The 21628-nt window shown below is 42.4% G+C and overlaps 1 protein-coding gene across 1 annotated transcript; it reads right to left on the bottom strand.

Annotated features, from left to right (window-relative positions):
* Window positions 1-350: 350 nt before the first annotated feature.
* plin6 (perilipin 6) lies at window positions 351-20777 on the bottom strand (the record flags this gene model as incomplete). Its single annotated transcript, XM_083989475.1, has 8 exons — window positions 351-782; window positions 2726-2992; window positions 7708-8126; window positions 9038-9275; window positions 9993-10075; window positions 12533-12731; window positions 17335-17513; window positions 20762-20777. The coding sequence occupies 8 exons, from the start codon at window positions 20775-20777 to the stop codon at window positions 351-353; spliced, it is 1833 nt and encodes a 610-aa protein (XP_083845601.1).
* Between the last annotated feature and the right edge of the window lie 851 nt (window positions 20778-21628).

Raw genomic sequence — 21628 nt, 5'->3', positions numbered from 1 at the left:
TCCGAGTGTCAAACACACAGATAAAAAATGGCCTCTAGGGGGCGCCGCCGCAAAATATGTAAACTGCTGCAACTTTTGATTAGATTAACCAAATTTAACAAATTAGGTATGTATGGATTCAGAATAAAAAGGAGAAACTGGTATGCCAAGCATTTGGTGACCAGATTAAAAATAAAATACACTTTTAACCCAAAATAACGACCCCACTAAGTTGTTTGTCTAAGCGAACGATCCGATGGCTCTGTCGATGAACGTAAACGCACAAACCAACACCAGCTGCGGCGCGAACGGCTGGTCGTCGGGGGTGGAGACAGTGAGAGGCTGTGATTGGTCGGCGGGCGGGTGGAGTCTCACTCGGCCGTTGCCGTAGCGTTGGTGTTGGCGATGGCGTTGGCGGTGTCGTCCGTGGAGTTGGGGGTCAGGTACTCGAAGGCCTTCTGGCTCTGAGAAACAAACTGTTTGAGCGGCGCCAGCAGCAGCTCGGTGGCCGACGGCCGCCGGTGCACCGCCGCCGCCGCGGCCGCGCCGTCGAAAGGGACGGACAGGTTGTCCACCTCCAGGGCCGGGGGCGAGGAGCGCCGGCCGTTGGGGGGGGGGTCGGGGCTCTGGGGCCCCACGGAGCCCCGGGCGGCGCGGGAGTAGAGGCTGCGGCGGCGGCGAGGACGGCCGTCCATCGCCTTCAGGAAGAGGCTGTTGGCCGAGTTACGGCGAGACGAGTTGTCGGACATCAAGCCCTCGCTGTTCAGGTAGTCCTCGACGTCCTGGTGGGACGGCTGCTGCAGCTGAGACACACACAGACGGGTCGTCAGTCAAACAACCAATCAGATACTTTACTGATTAAAGGGACAGTCCAACATTTAGCCAGATCCTCCTCTCACCATAATCCCTATAGTCATAGCAGTGGGTTCATCACCTTTAATTATCGGTGCATGTTGTTTTGAGATGGATAAGCGTGGTGAATGTGCAGGTCACAACTTGTCCACCAGAGCGTTGTGGAGTTGTTGGATTGTGTATTTGATGAGTTTGATGAGGGACAGGGGACCTGTACCATTCACCTCCATTTTGTTCACTGAGCAGCTCACGTCTCTGCCCCGCCCATCTCAAAACAACATGCACCCATAATTAAAGGGACATTGTGTAGGAATTCCTCCGTCTAGCGTTGCGGTTGTATATCTCAAGCAACTCAGTCGTATTTTTCATGCTGCATTCAGGTGAAATTGGGCAGACGGCAAACGGACGACAGCCGCTGCACGTAACGGCATAAACAAGCCTCTATGTAAACAAGTGGCAAAACAATACACGTGACAACATGTTGTCATGGCGATGTGGTATTGTTTTACCGTCTTCCTCTGGACTTCTGTGACTAAAATGACATCTGGTTTGTTAGCGACGGCCGTCTGCCCGACTGCAGGTGAATGCAGCCGTGGTTTCCTACCGTCACGCTGCCACTGAACGTAAAAACATGGCGACACCACATGGCAGCCAGCACCGAGCTTACCCGCTCCATGTAGATATGAATGATATGAATGGCTCATTCAGAGCTGAAAGGAACACTTTGTTGATGGGGGGATTACTGAGTAATGAAAAACAGACTGAAGAACCAAATAATTGATTTTCATGAAGAGATAACAGGAGAAGTTACACAATGTTCCTTTAAAGGTGACGAATCTACTGCTATGACTATAGGGGTTATGGTGAGAGGAAGATCTGGCTAAATGTTGGACTGTCCCTTTAACAAACAAGTCCACATCCATCAAAACCACAATAGAGACCAGAGACCGATGTTGTGGCGGCTCAGGAGACTCACCATGTTGTACAGCGGCTTATCCTACTATAATAAACAACTTCAACAACAACTCACCATGTTGTAGAGCGGCTCATCCTACTATAATAAACGACTTCAACAACGACTCACCATGTTGTAGAGCGGCTCATCCTACTATAATAAACGACTTCAACAACGACTCACCATGTTGTAGAGCGGCTCATCCTACTATAATAAACAACTTCAACAACAACTCACCATGTTGTAGAGCGGCTTATCCTACTATAATAAACGACTTCAACAACAACTCACCATGTTGTAGAGCGGCTTATCCTACTATAAGAAACAACTTCAACAACAACTCACCATGTTGTAGAGCGGCTCATCCTACTATAATAAACAACTTCAACAACAACTCACCATGTTGTAGAGCGGCTCATCCTACTATAATAAACAACTTCAACAACAACTCACCATGTTGTAGAGCGGCTCATCCTACTATAATAAACAACTTCAACAACAACTCACCATGTTGTAGAGCGGCTTATCCTACTATAATAAACGACTTCAACAACAACTCACCATGTTGTAGAGCGGCTCATCCTACTATAATAAACGACTTCAACAACGACTCACCATGTTGTAGAGCGGCTCATCCTACTATAATAAACGACTTCAACAACGACTCACCATGTTGTAGAGCGGCTCATCCTACTATAATAAACAACTTCAACAACAACTCACCATGTTGTAGAGCGGCTTATCCTACTATAATAAACGACTTCAACAACAACTCACCATGTTGTAGAGCGGCTTATCCTACTATAAGAAACAACTTCAACAACAACTCACCATGTTGTAGAGCGGCTCATCCTACTATAATAAACAACTTCAACAACAACTCACCATGTTGTAGAGCGGCTCATCCTACTATAATAAACAACTTCAACAACAACTCACCATGTTGTAGAGCGGCGTGGCGTTGACCACCAGCTGCAGCAGGATCTTGGACAGCTCCTGCAGGTCTCGGAGCAGCTGCTGGACCTGGACCGGCAGCTCCAGGAACCGCTGGACCGGACTCAGCTCCGCCAGCGTGGCGGCCTGAGTCCTGATGCCGGTCAGGGTCAGCTCTCTGACGTGCTCCGTCCGGTACACCAGCGCCACCAGCAGGCTCTGCAGGTACTGCAGCAGCTCCCCCGCCACGTCCAGCACCCGGCCCAGACCCACCTGCATGAGTGAATGAGTTGATTGGAGAAAAAAAACGATTTTGAACATGAGAAAAATGGGTAACCTTTTCATTTACAGGCCGTTAATTACATGATAATGTCAAGAAATAAAAATCAATTGCGTCATAATGTCTAGAAATAGCCTAGAAATAACGCTCAATTTCATAATGTCCAGAGATATCGGCAAGAAATAACAATTGGTTGTGTAGAATTAGCCCAGAAAGAACAGTCAATTGCAAGGACTTGGTGGAGAAAAATAGTGGCCTTTCCCGAAAAAATCCAAAGCATGAAAAGCATGTGTAATCTATTACTATTACTATGAAACTGACTGTTATTTCTAGACTATTCCTAGACATTATTACATTATTATTATTATTATTATTATGGGCCTGTAGATTAAAAGGTTAACAAAAAATGAAATGAAATAAAACAACACAACAGATAAGCAATGACAACAATATAATACAATAGTAGACTCTCTGGACCAGAACCAGGACCCGGAGCAGCAGAGACACGTGAGGACACGGAGACACTGTGTCTCTGTGGCAGCGGATCAGTTCCAGGTGGTCTAAAGTAGTCTTTAGTGGTCTATAGTGGTTTATAGAGGTTTGTAGTGGTCTATAGTGATCTATGGTGGTCTATAGTGGTCTATAGTTGTTTATAGTGGTTGATAATGGTCTATAGAGGTTTATAGTTGTTCTTTGGCAATATCTGAATTTGTTCATTGCTATTTTATATTTTTGTGTATTTGATCACATTACTCTTATTTAGATGGCTACTTTTAACTTTTACTTGAGTAATATTATACTAAAGTAACAATACTCTTACTTGAGTACTTGAGTCTTAGCAACTCTACCCACCTCTGGGGGTATATAGTAGGGCTGGGTAAAAATATCGATTCAGCAATGCATTGCAATTCTTTTCTCTGCAATTCAATATCGATTCAGCAATCTTCTGAATCGATTCAAGCCCCTGGCCAGTGGGGGCGCTGCGAGCAACACCCTCGTGTGATTCGCGCTGTACGGACGGGGGCCGCACTAGACCAAACCATAACAATATGGGAGTGAGTAGCAGCAGCAGCGTTAAGCCAGCGCCTTCAAACCTGAAAGCAGATGTGGGGATTCATTTTGTATTTATAGGCGCCGATTCCGTGGGTGCTCCGGTGCTCAAGCACCCACTGACCAGGTTGAGCCACCAGATGCGCATTTCTCCGTGCCGCGAAAAAGCTAAAGTCAGACCGACAACTGCCCCCTTGTGTTAAGCACACGTGGTTATTGATATTGTAGCGTCAGACCCGACGACAAGTCAACAACATAACACAAACTTATCTGACAGCTGCTCTCACTTCTTCCTCTGCTCCTCCTCACTCACTCACCTACACACAGACAGGACTCTGTCTTCCTCACACTCACCCCAGCCCCTCAGTTTCTCATCCCACCTGCCCGTACCATACACATTGACAGTCAGTCAGAAATCACAGAACTTAAACATCATAACAAGAACATTACTGCGGGGTCGCTACAATATTTTCAGTTGTGCAGTAGGCTATTATTAATAATATTGTTTTGTATTGTTTTATTACTCAAAATGTTATGAGTTATTTTCCAAGAGGAAAGTAACACATAGCCTAATTTAAATTTAGCTGCACTGTAGTTCAGTGTTAAAGCAGTGTCATATTTTGTTATGCTATGAGTTATACTATGGCTGTTCATAAGGCATGAAACTAAACAAATAATTATTAAAAAAAAAAAAAATCTGGTACTCTTATTTGTGTATTTCTGCTTGATACTGAATCGATATCGAAGCATTTCAATCAATATCGAATCGAATCGATATCGAATCGAATCGTGACCTAATGAATCGAAATCGAATCGAATCGTGAGATTCTCAACAATACCCAGCCCTAGTATATAGTGGTTTAAAGTGGTCTAAAGTGGTCTTTAATGGTCTTTGTTGGTCTTTAGTGGTCTAAAGTGTTCAACAGGTCCTGTTTCAGCCCCGTCCCCTGTGAAGCTGCTGCAGGCCTGGACTCTGGAGGGGAAGGGGGGCGAGTCCAGACCTGCAGACCGTTATCTGAGCATCAGACTGCGACGCTGTGAGCAGCACGTAGTCTGATCCTGATCTGGGCTGGACTTCCTGTCCGGGTCTCTGCTGGTCCAGACTCTGTAACGACTGTGGACGTCTCTGCTGCCGCTGCAAAAACTCTAAATCTTTCCAAGAATATTTGTCTTATTTCTTGTCAAAATGTCTCATTTCTAGTCAAAACTAATCTCTTTCCACTTAAAATAAGACTCATCACCTAAAAATTTACTTGTTTTTAGATCATTTTCACTTGAAATAAGTAGAAAAATCTGCCAGTGAAAGCAAGTTTTTTTGTGTTTGCAATAAGAAAGAAAAACTTGCTCCACTATCAGATTATTTCAAGTGAAAATCTGTTTGAAAGACGTAAAAAGAGTCTAAAAACAAGTTACTTTTTATGTGATGAGTCTTATTTTACATATAATGAGATTTGTTTTTGACTAGAAATAAGACAAATATTCTCGGTAAGATTTTGAGTTTTTGCAGTGTGCTGCTGCTGACAGTTTCCCCATTGATCATCGATCAGTCATTGATCAGTCAAGAATCTGAACAGAGCGTAAAACAACCTGCGAACATTAAAATATCTGCCTTGACAGCTGCTGTCACCACTTAGTCCATGTGTGAAGCCACATGCCAGGTTTCATTTCCAGCCAGGTAGCTCAGTGAGTTAGGAGTTGGTTCTTGGTGTCAGAGCTAAGACAAGTGGACGCTGTAAGGCTGAATTCCAGTTCCCCCCTTAGTCCTAGCTCTTGGTCCTAACCCTTCGTTTTGTGCGTTCACGTGAAGTGGTGTTGTACCGATTCTGGTTCAGACGAGGGTTAGGGGGAAGTGGTCGGGCTATCTGGTCCTTCAAACTGAGATTTTCAGACGAACACTTCAAACCGAGGGCTATGACAAGTTTCCCAGAATGCATCTTGCAGCAACCGGCAGCTGTTTCATTTCTCACTGTAGCGCTGTTATTACGTCATTTTGTTAAGTTTTAATATTTTTTCATGGGAGAAAGTAGCTGTTTAGATCCCCGATGTGCGGTCAGTTTATCCACATGAGGCTGTTTAGACGTTTGCTCCGATGTTTTTGGGAGAAGTGAAGCTCCACCTGTGGAGCAGATCAACGGCTCGTCACGGAGACACCACCTGTCCAGAGAGCTGGTCAGCCGGCCAACCTCCGTCGTCATCCCGGGGGAAAAGACGATCACTAATTAACTTACCCGCAGGTTTTTGGAGGTTTACCGCCGGCTGGTTACATTCTTTTTAGGAGATAAATGTTGGTCTCATTGATGAAATCTAACACCTGTATCAGTCGCATTAGTTAGTTTGAATTAAAAGTGAAGCTTCATGTGTGTATTGGACAGAGGAGCAGCGTTGCCTCGGGGCTCTGTAGCCTACGGACACAAACCACCACATTCACTTCAATAAATAAATGTTTTACAATGAACCGATCAGTCTGCATTAAATTTTATTTTGTTTTATTAAGTTAACGTGGTTTTGAATACAGGATTTGTGCTAAAAGCTTGTCACGTCTGCTTATGTGAAAGCCAGCAGAGACGACTGATGACGTATGTGATTGTTGAAGTGGTGTCCCAATTCATAGGGGTTGACTTTCTACCCCTACCCCTTGTAGCTCCGTTTCAAGGGCAAGAGTTAAGGGCTAGGGGTAGAGATGGAAATTAGAATTGGAATTGGGCATAATCCTGTTGTTCTTGTTGTCTTCCTATTCTGTCTCGTGTTACTCAGAATTTCCTAAATTTGTCCAAAACTGCCCCGACCACAGCTTTAATTGTTACTGTGACTGTACAGGACGAGGAAACACTCATGTGTCTGGTCACGTAGCCAGCCCACACACACACACACACACACACACACACACACACACACACACACACACACACACAGACACACACACACACACACACACACACACACACACACACACACACACACACACACACTCCTCAGGGAGCTGCTGCCTCACGTCGTCTCTTGGTTTGTTTGTTTCTGCCTCAGATTCATATCAGTTTGTTCTGAGACTGAAGTTGATTTGATCAGAGACAGAAACAGAGAGACACGTGTCTGTGTCTCTGCCTCCAGTGCACTGCAAAAACTCAAAATCTTTCCAAGAATATTTGTCATTTTTCTTGTTAAAATGTCTCATTTCTAGTCAAACTAATCTCTTTCCACTTAAAATAAGACTCATCACCTAAAAATTAACTTGTTTTTAGATCATTTTCACTTGTTTCAAACAAATTTTCACTTGAAATAAGTAGAAAAATCTGCCAGTGAAAGCAAGTTTTTTGTGCTTGTAATAAGAAAGAAAAACTTGCTCCACTATCAGATTTTTCTACTTATTTCAAGTGAAAATCTGCCTGAAAGAAGTAAAAAGTGTCTGAAAACAAGCTGCTTTTTAATGTGATGAGTCTGATTTTACGTATAATGAGATTTGTTTTGACTAGAAATGAGACAAATATTCTTGGTAAGATATTTGAGTTGTTGCAGTCTGTTGACTAGTGCAGGAAGTAGACACGGCTTCCCCCTGACCAAGATGGCCGCCGCGTTGACACATCGTTCCAATGGACAGCAGCGTCAGAGGAGGCTTCTATGTCTATAATATGATCTGGTTTCCTGTGTGTGCGTGGTGGACCGAACCCCCCGGGGGGCGTGGCCTCAGCAGCACAGGTGTGAGGGGGCGTGGCCTCTGCAGCACAGGTGTGAGGGGGCGTGGCCTCTGCAGCACAGGTGCGAGGGGGCGTGGCCTCTGCAGCACAGGTGTGAGGGGGCGTGGCCTCTGCAGCACAGGTGTGAGGGGGCGTGGCCTCTGCAGCACAGGTGTGAGGGGGCGTGGCCTCAGCAGCACAGGTGCGAGGGGGCGTGGCCTCACCGTGTCGGCGGCGTCCCCCAGCGTCTTGACGGCGTCCTGCAGCTGCTGGCGGACCTTGGCCAGACGGTGGTAGAGCTGCAGGCTGAGGCTCAGCAGGAGGCTCCGCCCCCGCGTCCACAGCCCCGGCTCCTCGTCCTCGTCCTCGTCCTCAAACTCCTGCACACGCATCTCCCACTCCAGACCTGACCACAAATATATATATATATATACTAAATAAATATACAAACAAACACACATAGAAGGCAAAAACACTACATGTCGGGGATGATCGGAAACATCAGAAAAAAAAGAGCAAAAACTAAGATTAACATGTCAATGAATAAACAAAACACAGTAGGGTAACACTTTACTTGACGCCTATCTCTATAACGCATTATAACCAGACTTATAATGAGTTATAATGCAGTTATAGCACTGTATAACTATAATTATAAACACTCATAAATGATCATAATGCTTTGTAACAATAATCATAACACGCTATAAAGCATTTTATCATGACTTATAAGGTCAGGTATTATAATAGGTTATAATTGTTAGTAACTCACTGACAATGCCCACATCGATAATACATTATAAATATAGTTATGATGTCTTATAATTGGCTTAGAAACATGTATAACTATCATTATAAACACTCATTAATTATCATAAGGCTTTATAACAATTAGCATAACACATTATAGAGCATTTTATAATGGCTCATAAGGTCTTAGTATTATAATAGAGTAAAAAAACAACAACAAAAAACAGTTGTCTACATGAATGTTTCAATCTACATTTTGTAATAAACAAATTATAAGTATAATCTGATATGACCAAGACACCTAAAAACAAAAACACGGCCGTTTTCATCAATTTACCAGCAAGTGGGCAACACACATACATTGGAGTGAATGGGTTTTCTGGGCGCTTTTGCAACACCCATATCCTGCCACTAGGGGGCAAAACCCTTAAACCCTTAAACCCTTAAACCCTTAAACCCTTAAACCCTTAAACCCTTAAACCCTTAAACCCTTACCACGGGAGTCAATGGTGGTGTCCTTACTCTCTTTTACAGCGCTCTAGTAGCAGTAACATCCGGTATACTCACGCAGCGTGGGGGGGAGGGGCAGGTAGTAGGCGGTGGCGTCCTCCAGGCGGCTCAGCGCGTCGTCCAGCCCCGAGGTGGCGGCGCGGCCCACCTGCGTGTCCTGCAGCAGCCGCAGCGCCGCCCAGGCCCGGTCCGCCAGCCGCTCCACCTGGTCCAGAGCTCCGTCCAGACCGTCCACCACCCACAGCTGCACGTCGTCCAGCGTCACGAACAGCGCGTCCTTCAGGTGGCCCACCACCTGGGGGGGCGGAGACACGTTACAGTTCAACATTTAGTCAAATTGGCCCATCACCATAATCCCTATAGTCATAGCAGTAGGTTCGTTACCTTTAATTATCGGTGCAAGCTGTTTTTAGAACGGCGGAGCAGAGCCGTGAGCTGCTCAGAGCTACGCTACGGAGGCTCATTATGGGATTTCTTGGTTCTTCTTCTTCACCACACTATGAGATAATAACACAACGTTACCACACAGAGTTGTTTTAGAGGTAAATACAGAGACTGTTGATGAAAAACTGTCCCTGAAGGCAACGTGCATCAGTGGTTTTGCATGAATTTCCCTCTAAAACAACTCTGTGTGGTAACGTTGTGTTATTATCTCATAGCGTGGTGAATGTGCAGCTCACAACTTGTCCACCAGAGCGTTGTGGAGTTGTTGGATTGTGTATTTGATGAGTTTGATGAGGGAAACCAAGAAATCCCATAATGAGCCTCCGTAGCGTAGCTCTGAGCAGCTCACGGCTCTGCTCCGCCGTTCTAAAAATAGCTTGCACCAATGACAATTAAAGGTAACAAACCTACTGCTATGACTATAGGGATTATGGCAATGGGCCAATTTGACAAAATGTTGAACTATCCCTTTAATACAAACACACATCGGCTTCAGATCTGTTCAACAACATAATCATAATTGTTCTTTAGTTCTTTCGGCCGTTTCTTCCTGCTCATGACAACAAACCTCGTCCGTCGACTGGTTCAGGATGGGGAAGTTTTTCTCCAGACGCTCCAGACCGACCAGAGCAAAGCTGTTGGCAACTTCAACTGAGGGACACGAGACACAAATACACCTGTTAGTACGTATATACCTAGTATTATAGCAGTAATTACATGTTTATATGATGTTATACCAACCAGTTAGCAATGATCTACAACCAGTGTTGAAAGACACAACACTAGTACAGTGTTTTAGCAGTATTAGCAGCAAGACCAGTATTAGAAATATTAGCAGTTTGATAGCAGTGGTACTGACAGTGTAGTTTATTGGTAGCATCAGGGGTAGAGACTAACTAATTTTTACTGCGAGCACAGTGCCCCCCCCCTAATATAAAATTTTAGGAGCACAAGCAGAACATTTGGGGGCGCACACTGTAAATCAACTTGCAAAGCAAACAATTCACATTTCCTTTTCATTCATGTCACTCGCACACATTGGCCTGACACCTGTAATGACAGATTCCAGATTCTTTAAATGGCACCTTCCATGTTTCACCAAAGGCAAATTTACTTTAATGTGCAAGTTGATTTACTTAAAGGGATACGCCAACATTTTTTTTTCCTGTCTTGCCTCATTCCCGAGTCCATGACCAGCAGATAGACACCATCCTTTAGACTGTGCGTGCAGTAACAAGGGAGATAGAGCCGTATCGCCGTAATTAGCTTAGCTCAAACACTGTAAGTGTATGGGTAGTGTTAGCCTGCCTCCTACCTAAAGTCGCTAATTAGCTTAGCTCAAACACTGGAAGTGTATGGGTAGTGTTAGCCTGCCTCCTACCTAAAGTCGCTAATTAGCTTAGCTCAAACACTAGAAGTGTATGTAGTGTTAGCCTGCCTCCACCCCGATCCGAAATCAGCAGTCAGAAGCTGATTTCATTTTAGTTCTAAACTCTGTAAATATATCACTTTATCGACATTTCAAACATGTTTAGGTGAGAAAGTAGCCGTTTAGATCAGAAGTGTGTCGTTAATTTGTCTAAATACCAGCTGTTTACAATTTTGTTCAGACGAATTCAGCGCTACTCAAGCTAGCCGTTGTGACCAACGCACTTCCGGTTACTTTCACAAAATAAAACACCCGTTGCCCTTTACATACAGAAAACCATGATGATAGAATTTGTGCTTTTACTCTGAAATAGGAAGCTAACCTACCCTCGATGTAGCTAGCTTGAACCAAAATAAAGCGTCTTTGCTCCGTTTTGACCGATCTCGTCCCGTTAGCGGCACTTGACCGCTCAAGATGCCTTACCGGAGAGTTTTGTCAGCTCTGAGACGAAGATCGGCCCGCCGGTTTCCGTTTAGAGTTGCTGAAGAGTTTCTCTGATGACTTTAGGTGGAGGCAGGCTAACACTACCTATACACTTCCAGTGTTTGAGCTAAGCTAATTAGCGACTTTAGGTGGAGGCAGGCTAACACTACCCATACACTTCCAGTGTTTGAGCTAAGCTAATTAGCGACTTTAGGTGGAGGCAGGCTAACACTACCCATACACTTCCAGTGTTTGAGCTAAGCTAATTAGCGACTTTAGGTGGAGGCAGGCTAACACTACCCATACACTTCCAGTGTTTGAGCTAAGCTAATTAGCGACTTTAGGTGGAGGCAGGCTAACGCTACTTACAGTATACACTTCGAGCGTTTGAGCTAAGCTAATTAGCGACTTTAGGTGGAGGCAGGCTAACACTACCTATACACTTCCAGCGTTTGAGTTAAGCTAATTAGCGACTTTAGGTGGAGGCAGGCTAACACTACCTATACACTTGCAGTGTTTGAGCTAAGCTAATTAGCGACTTTAGGTGGAGGCAGGCTAACACTACCTATACACTTCCAGCGTTTGAGCTAAGCTAATTAGCGACTTTAGGTGGAGGCAGGCTAACACTACCTATACACTTCCAGCGTTTGAGTTAAGCTAATTAGCGACTTTAGGTGGAGGCAGGCTAACACTACCTATACACTTCCAGCGTTTGAGCTAAGCTAATTAGCGACTTTAGGTGGAGGCAGTCTAACACTACCTATACACTTCCAGTGTTTGAGCTAAGCTAATTAGCGACTTTAGGTGGAGGCAGGCTAACACTACCTATACACTTCCAGTGTTTGAGCTAAGCTAATTAGCGACTTTAGGTGGAGGCAGGCTAACACTACCCATACACTTCCAGTGTTTGAGCTAAGCTAATTAGCGACTTTAGGTGGAGGCAGGCTAACACTACCTATACACTTCCAGCGTTTGAGCTAAGCTAATTGCGGCGATACGGCTCTATCTCCATGGTTACTGCACGCACAGTCGAAAGGATGGTGTCTATCTGCTGGTCATGGACTCAGGAGTAAGGCAAGACACGAAAAAAAAATGTTGGCGTATCCCTTTAAATTACTTGCATTGTCTCAAATTCTAGGGGCAAAATGGCTCAGTTTAGGGGCAGTCTGGACAGTAGTAACAGTAGTATCATACTGTTGGTACCAGTAGTAGAAGTAGTAGTAACAGTAGTAGTAGTAGTACTTCTCTCCACTTACTCTGAGGCTCCAGGGTCTGCAGAAAGGGCGTCGCCTGCTTCAGGGCCACGTGGGAAACGTTACGAACTCCGACCTCGGCCACGCCGCCCACCATCCCCAGCAGAGGGTAGCGACCTTTGACCTCGGAGTACACCGACGTCACCGACTGCAGCGCCGAGCGAACCAGAGGCAGCCGGGAAACTCTGAGCACGGCGCTGGTCTGAGGACAGCACACACACACACACACACACACACACACACACACACACACACACAGACTGTACTCCAAACCAAACCAAACCACACACTATACTGCTGCTAGGTCGGAACACATCATATAGCATTTTATAATGGCTTATAAGGTCTTAGTATTATAATAGAGTTATAATGCTCTATAATGTGTTATGCTTATTGTTATAAAGCCTTATGATAATTAATGAGTGTTTATAATGATAGTTAAACACATTTATGAGCCAATTATAACACATTATAACTATATTTATAATGCATTATCGATGTGGGCATTGTCAGCCAGTTACTAACAATTATAACGTATTATAATACCTGACCTTATAAGTCATGATAAAATGCTTTATAGTGTGTTATGATTATTGTTATAAAGCATTATGATCATTATGAGTGTTTATAACTATAGTTATACAGTGTTATAACTGCATTATAGCTCATTATAAGTCTGGTTATAATGCGTTATAGAGATAGGCGTCAAATAAAGTGTTACGAAAATGTGTTTTACAATGATTTTTTACTTCTTATTTGTGAACAACCCATATATGAAGGTTAGGTTACTCAGTGTGGAGCCCTGTCTAACAGGGAAACACAATAATCAATTGTGTTTATTTTGCACAATTATGTTATTGTAGGTATATTTAATGTAATGCACTGCAACATGAATGTTTAGTTTTGACCTGTGACTCATGTGGCTCTGCTCTGCTCTGCTCTGCTCTGCTCTGCTCTGGACTAGACTCACCTCATGATTTAGACGATCTGTCATTTCTCCTTCACCAAATCTGAGGAGAACAAACAGTAGAGGTCAAAGAGCAGCTTCCTCCTCCTCCTCCTCCTCATCATCATCATCATCATCATGCGGAACTGTTTGTACCGTTGTTTATATACCACTGCCGTCTGGCAAGCGGTACAGGTACAGCAAAGCAACCACTACAACAGTTTTTTTCCTAGAGCGGTGAAGGCAATCGCCCCCTTCTAGTGGCATACACACTGCAAAAACTCAAAACCATTTGTCTTATTTCTTGTCAAAATCTCTCATTTCTAGTCAAAACTAATCTCTTTTTACTTAAAATAAGTCTCATCACCTAAGATTAACTTGTTTTTAGATCATTTTCACTTGTTTAAAACAAATATTCACTTGAAATAAGTAGAAAAATCTGCCAGTCAAAGCAAGTTTTTTGTGCTTGTAATAAGAAAGAAAAACTTGCTCCACTATCAGATTTTTCTACTTATTTCAAGTGAAAATCTGCTTGAAAGAAGTAAAAAGTGTCTAAAAACAAGCTGCTTTTTATGTGATGAGTCTTGTTTCAAGTAGAATGAGATTTGTTTTGACTAGAAATTACATTTTTGACTGGAAATGAGACAAATATTCTTGGTAAGATTTTGAGTTTTTGCAGTGCACGCACACACACACACACACACACACACACGTACTTTCCCTCCCAGACACTTGCACTAATGCACTTTATTCCCCTGTCCCCAGCCACCCCCACATACTTGTGCAAACATCTCTGTCGCATCTCTCTTTCCTTTTTTAATTCAATTGTATTTTTTTTTCTATTCTATTTATTACTGTACTGTATGTTGTGTTTTTAAGCCGTGGGTCCGAAGACAATTTCATTATCCAGAATAATGACAATAAAGATACTTTATTAGAAATTATACATTCTTTCTGGCGGGATGTAGTGGTAAAAATTAATTCAATATTGGGCTTTGAGATTAAATATGATTTTTGTACAATTTATCTTGGTGATATTTCCCCCACAATCAGTGTTACTGATAATTATTTGATTAAAATAATGTTGGTCTCCGGTAAAAAAGCTATTACGAGAAGATGGCTATCGAAAGAGTCTCCATCTAAAGAAGAGTGGACTGCAATTGTAAAACAAATGTATAACATGGAAAAACTGACTTTTTCCTTGAACTTGAACATGGACAAATTCACTGTATTATGGAGGAAATGGACAGCTCATCCTGAATAAGCGACACTATCACAACTTGTGCTCTGTTTTGTCTTTTTATTTTTCTATTTATTTACTTTTTTATTTTCTGCTTGAGTACAGTGCCCTCTACTGTCCTATTTGATGTGCTCTCTCAGTCTTGTTGTACACTAGTGTGTGAATGGTTTAGTCCTGTTTTGACAAGAAGAGTAGACTGTCGATAAACAGAACAAAAATGATTGAAGTAACTCTGTACCCTGGACCTACCGCTTATATACATATTGTTATATCTTTCCCTGTGTAACGATATATTTGCGTACATTTTTCCGTCTGTGCAATTTCTTTCTTGTTCTTCTTTCTTGTTCCTTTTTTCTTTTTCTCCACGCTGGGCTCAGCATGAGGCAGTCAGCTGCTGCTGCTCCACAAAGCTGCGACTGTTCAGCTGCAACCAGCATGACAATCTGCTTCTCCCCGGTCGCAGCAGCAGCATCATAAACTCTGTTCAGGTCTCGGTGTGAAGACTCTGTGGTTTCACACTTTCACGCTCCGATCTGAAGGGAAGTGGGCTCAGCTCTGGACCAGGACCAAGACCAGGACCAGGACCACACTGCAAAAACTCTACATCTTTCCAAGAATATTTGTCTTATTTCTTGTCAAAATGTCTCATTTCTAGTCAAACTAGTCTCTTTCCACTTAAAATAAGACTCATCACCTACAAATTAACTCGTTTTCAGATCATTTTCACTTGTTTCAAACTAATTTTCACTTGAAATAAGTAGAAAAATCTGCCAGTGAAAGAGAGGTTTTTGTTTTCTGTCTTCACCTCTCTCTCTGTTTTCAAACAAAATCACTCGACTCCTGCACTTGCTAATAGGCCTCTGTCATGCCCTATTGATTAACTGTTTTATTGTATTGTATTGTATTGTATTGTATTGAATTTTTCTGTGTAATTTATATAACCTTGTTTTCACTTTTAGCCCTCCCCTCCCCCTTCCCCTTCAGGCTGCACTTGAAAATAAGAATTTTGTTCTTAATTTGCTCGCCTGGTTAAATAAAGGTTAAATGAAAATAAAATAAAAAAGTTTTTTGTGCTCGTAATAACTGATTAATTATTGTAATGACTGATTTCAAAATAAAGGTGCTACATCAGACTGTTGAGGTGGAGTTCTGTAATAACAGGTCGTTTCCTTTCAATATAAATCTGAATTTACTGGGAAAATAAGACTATTTTTTGTGGAGCATATCAATGGATGTATAAGAAATGTAAAAGAAAGCACCTTTACTCATTGTGTTATGAGTAGTAGCTACTTTTATTATTTTTGAAGGATGTTTGTTATACGCTCCCTGATGTGTAGCTCGCCGCGGGAAAAGTTTGTTGATGCTTGTGTTGGAGCAAATAAAGCAACGCTCTGCAAAAACTCAAAATCTTTCCAAGAATGTTGGAATAATATATAAAATGTCTTATTTCTAGTCAAAACTCATCTCTTTCCACTTAAAATAAGACTCATCACCTACAAATGAACTTGTTTTTAGATCATTTTCACTTGTTTCAAACTAATTTTCACTTGAAATAAGTAGAAAAATCTGCCAGTGAAAGCAAGTTTTTTGTGTGTTTGTAATAAGAAAGAAAAACTTGCTCCACTATCAGATTTTTCTACTTATTTCAAGTGAAAATAGTTGTAGCTTATTTTGTACATTTACACTGCAAAAACTCAAAATCTTACAAAGAATATTTGACTTATTTTTAATCAAAATGTCATTTCTAGTCAAAGCAAATCTCATTCTACTTAAAATAAGACTCATCACATTAAAAAGTAGCTTGTTTTTAGACACTTTTTACTTCTTTCAAGCAGATTTTCACTTGAAATAAGTAGAAAAATCTGATAGTGGAGCAAGTTTTTCTTTCTTATTATAAGCACAAAACAACTTGCTTTCACTGGCAGATTTTTCTACTTATTTCAAGTGAAAATTAGTTTGAAACAAGTGAAAATGATCTAAAAACAAGTTAATTTTTAGGTGATGAGTCTTATTTTAAGTGGAAAGAGATTTGTTTTGACTTAGAAATGACATTTTGACTAAAAAAAAGACAAATATTCTTGGTAAGATTTTGAGTTTTTGCAGTGCAGGACCAGCCGACCAGGAAACAGCAGTTATTCTGATCAATAATCAATAATAATCAGTGTCTTTTAGAGATTTAACGATGAAGCGCTTCGTTATATAAACACCAGTGATGTTGTGGGAGCAGTTTTCCCATCAGGCCTCTGGTTGGTCAACGCCCAAAGGCCTGATGGGAAAACAGCTCTTACCTCACTCAGTCAGATTCAGAGCTGAAGCAAAAAGAAGGAAACGAAGCAGGAAACTGACCTTTCACAATAAAACACAATTATCAATTAAATACCAAAATAAAAGCACGTACAACCTGAGCCTGTTTCTGAATTCATCGATGCATGTCTTTGATCCAAATTCTCTGAGAAAAGTTTCCAAATTGTCTCATCGACCAAAGATTCAACGTTTAAAAAAAACAAACAACTGAAGATCAATTTTCATGTTAAATAAAATGTTTTTATCTAATTATTTTCTGGTTGGCGATCAATAATCAATAATCAATAATCGACTATTTAGCGGGCGTTGTCTTACCCCATCAGAGAGGCTGAAGTGGACGAAGCTGCTGCACCCGGGGACGATGATGACGAGGACGATGGTGAGGACGAAGACGACTGCGACTCTCTGACCTGCTGATTCTGAGCCGCTCGGTTTTTGAGGTTTGAGTTCTGCGCTCTGATTGGCCGGAGCGGCGTGTGACGTCACGGCCGAGGCTGAAGAGGAAACAAGTGTCTGCTGTTGGTTCCTGAAAGAGAGCGACCAATCGATTACAGTCGGACTGAATGAGGTCATTTACACACACACACACACACACACACACACACACACACACACACACACACACACACACGCACGCACGCACACACACACACACACACACACACACTCAGCTGTTTATTATGAATCAGCTGACGATCAGACAGATGAAGAACGGTATCGATCAGTTATTGATTACTGAGCAGGTTAACCCTCCGGTTGGACGAAGGGAAAGAAGGAAGGAAGGAAGGATGAAGGGAAAGAAGAAAGGAAGGATGGAAGGAAGGAAGGAAAGAAGGAAGGAAAGAATGAAGGAAGGGTGAAGGGAAAGAAGGAAAAAGGAAGGAAGGAAGGATGAAGGTAAAGAAGGAAGGAAGGATGGAAGGAAGGAAGGAAGGAAAGAAGGAAGGGTGAAGGGAAAAAAGGAAGGAAGGATGAAGGGAAAGAAGGAAAAAGGAAGGAAGGAAGGAAGGATGAAGGTAAAGAAGAAAGGAAGGATGGAAGGAAGGAAGGAAGGAAGGAAGGAAAGAAGGAAGGAAAGAATGAAGGAAGGGTGAAGGGAAAGAAGAAAGGAAGGATGGAAGGAAGGAAGGATGAAGGTAAAGAAGAAAGGAAGGATGGAAGGAAGGAAGGAAGGAAGGAAGGAAGGAAGGAAGGAAGGAAGGAAGGAAGGAAGGAAAGAAGGAAGGAAAGAATGAAGGAAGGGTGAACGGAAAGAAGAAAGGAAGGATGGAAGGAAGGAAGGAAAGAAGGAAGGAAAGAATGAAGGAAGGGTGAAGGGAAAGAAGGAAAAAGGAAGGAACGAAGGATGAAGGTAAAGAAGGAAGGAAGGATGGAAGGAAGGAAGGAAGGAAGGAAGGAAGGAAGGAAGGAAGGAAGGAAGGAAGGAAGGAAGGAAGGAAGGAAGGAAAGAAGGAAGGGTGAAGGGAAAAAAGGAAGGAAGGATGAAGGGAAAGAAGGAAAAAGGAAAGAAGGAAGGAAGGATGAAGGTAAAGAAGAAAGGAAGGATGGAAGGAAGGAAGGAAAGAAGGAAGGAAAGAATGAAGGAAGGGTGAAGGGAAATAGGAAGGGAGGATGAAGGGTAAGAAAAAGGAAGGAAGCACGAAGGAAGAAAGAAAGGAAGGAAGGAAGGAAGGAAGGAAGGAAGGAAGGAAGAAAGGAAGGATGGAAGGAAGGATGGAAGGAAGGAAAGAAGGAAGGAAAGAATGAAGGAAGGGTGAAGGGAAAAAAGGAAGGAAGGATGAAGGGAAATAGGAAGGGAGGATGAAGGGTAAGAAAAAGGAAGGAAGGAAGGAAGGAAGGAAGGAAGGAAGGAAGGAAGGAAGGAAGGATTGTGGAAAGAAGGAAGGGAAAAAGGAAGGAAAGAAAAATGGAGGGAAGGAACAGATAAGGTCAAGGAAGGAAGCAGAAGGATGGGCAAAGGGAAAGAAGGAAGGAAGGAAGGAAGGAAGGAAGGAAGGAAGGAAAGAAGAAACGATGGAGGAAGGGAACAGATTGGGAGCGTTGATGGATACTGGGAACGGTGTATTTCCTGGAGAGGAAGGAAGGAAAGAAGAATGGATACTGGGAACGGTGTAATTCCTGGAGACTCCTGGAGGAAGAAGAGGCCGTTGTCTGTCTGTGACCTCGGTGTGAAACCAACCAGAGGTTTTACCCAGAATCCTCGTGGGCCGACTCGTGGAGCCGCCGCCGCCGCCGCCTGCAGCCTCACATCTGTCTCAGCTCGTCTTCATCTTCATCTTCATCTTCATCTTCATCTTCATCTTCATCACACACCGATCAATCAATCAGTTATTCAGCTCCGTTCTGTGATCAAACTGTCAAAACCTGGTGTGTCCTCTACAAACTCTCTCTGTGGTTGTTAACAACCAAACTGTTGGGTTAAAAAAAAAAACAATTTTAACCCAACTGCTGGTTCAGATAAGGACGAACCCCTTTTTGGGGTTATTTTAAAGGGACAATGAGGAGTTTGTATTTGGTTATAAAAAAGTCTCATATTACAGTTTTTCTCGATTGTTTACACACAATTTCTGGTTCTTGAGGCACAATGGCCTCAACATCTAACTCATGCACCGATTAACCCCCTGAACCAAGTCTGCTAAACTACAAGCACAATTCCTGCTTTACACTCAATTTGCAGTTCTATAACACACTTTTTTCAAAACACTACACACAATTCTCTGCATTTAGCACAGTTTTCATGAAGAAAATCTCTTGTTTTCATGAGTAACACACTGTTATTCAAAATTCTAAAGTTAGTTTCCCTACCATTCACACTGACTCATCACACGGGTAAACACCTGTCACACAGTTTTACAATTAGCAATCAGACCAAAAAGAGAAACCAAACAGAGAGAGGCCACACACACACACACACACACACACACACACACACACACACACACACACACACACACACACACACACACACACACACACACACACATATAGCAGTGGTCATAATGATGATGAGAAAAGAAAATGCATTGATCACCAAAATTGCATGTTGATGGAAGGATTTGAACCCAGACTAGAACAAAGTCTTTGACTACACAGAGTGCTGCTCTACTAGGTGAACCACATGTTACAGTCTCATCTTGTCAAAATGATGTGTTCAGTCTTTCAAAATTGTTTGGCCGTAAACCAGCTGACCCCAACCGACTCTTTTTTTTTTTCTTTTGTGGTCAGATCAGCACGGCTGCATCGTCACACGACCACCTCGGTCGCGTCTTCACGCATTTCATTTGTTACCGTGTATTTGAGTGTTCTGAGTATCAAAACAATATTCTAAAATTTTACAACACATTTAGTTACAGTAAAAAAAAAAAAGAAGCCTAAGTCATTATGATGAATGGAGTAGAAGTGTTTTCCATTCATCATAGTGTTTTACACTGAGCACATCAGTGTTCAACTGGTTGTTATAAATGTCTAGTCATATGATGGTTTGTGTGTGTCATTTGAGACTAAAATAGCATTTTGAGAATAAGTAACATTGTTTTGAATGTAAAGTTTCATTTTGCAGGAGAAGTGAGGGGTTTTGCCCATTGTGTGTATGTGTTTTTGGATTTGTGTGTAGAGTTCTGAGAGTATGAGGCATGCTTTCAGAAAATGTGTGTAAACAATCGAGAAAAACTGTAATGTGGATGAATCTACGTTACCACTTGTTAATGGGCCCATTTTAGATAAATATATGGTTTTGTCTCACTTTTGTCTCTACTCATGGTAGATGTAGTATGAAAACACTTTGCTTTCCAAAACTCCTCATTGTCCCTTTAACCCAACAGGTTTAGTTATTCTTTTTAACCCAACTTTTGGGTTGAATATTCAACCCACTTACTTACTTACTTACTTTTAACCCAACTATTGGGTCGAGCAAGCGCTTTATACACGACCCAATAGTTGGGTTAAAAGTAACCCAATGTGAGTAGGGTGAAGCTGCAGTACCGGAGTAACCGCAGTTCTAGGACCGTTCAATTTACGTCACAGCGCTTCCTACCAAGTGGAGACTGCCGTTACCTGCTGTTTTTTTTTTTTTTTACCAAATCTCGTCTGAAGTTACTGCCGTCAGATTTATCGACTACAAATCACCTCAAACGGGCTCCAACTACTTTCTGGACAGTCATTGGACTCTCTCTATACACTCTACTGGTCTTAATTCATTGCCTAAACCTAAAATGGCACAATTACACTTCTCACTCAAACTGATCTGGCCTGTCTACACTCGGCGCTGTGACGTAAATCGAACGGTCCTGAAACTGCGGTCCTAGAACTGTAGCCTCCGGTACTGCAGCTTTACACTATTGCCCAATGTTGTAGTTAGCATAACCCAACTTTTGGGTTGAATATTCAGGGTCAAAAAGAATAACTCAACCTGTTGGGTTAAAATAACACAAAAAAGGGGTTCGTCCTTATCTGAACCAGCAGTTGGGTTAAAATTGGGTTATTTTTTAACCCAACTGTTTTTACTGTGCAGCAGCACCTTAAAGGAATAGTTCACCAACAAATGACATTCAGTCATTAGTGACTCACCCTCATGATGAATACTCCGGAGTTGTTTTTTTATTCCTCAAAT

This window comes from Trachurus trachurus, assembly GCF_905171665.1.
Source record: "Trachurus trachurus genome assembly, chromosome: 16".
Classification (NCBI taxonomy): domain Eukaryota; kingdom Metazoa; phylum Chordata; class Actinopteri; order Carangiformes; family Carangidae; genus Trachurus; species Trachurus trachurus.
Note: the sequence above shows the minus strand (reverse complement) of the source record. Positions and strands in the feature narration are given on the sequence as shown.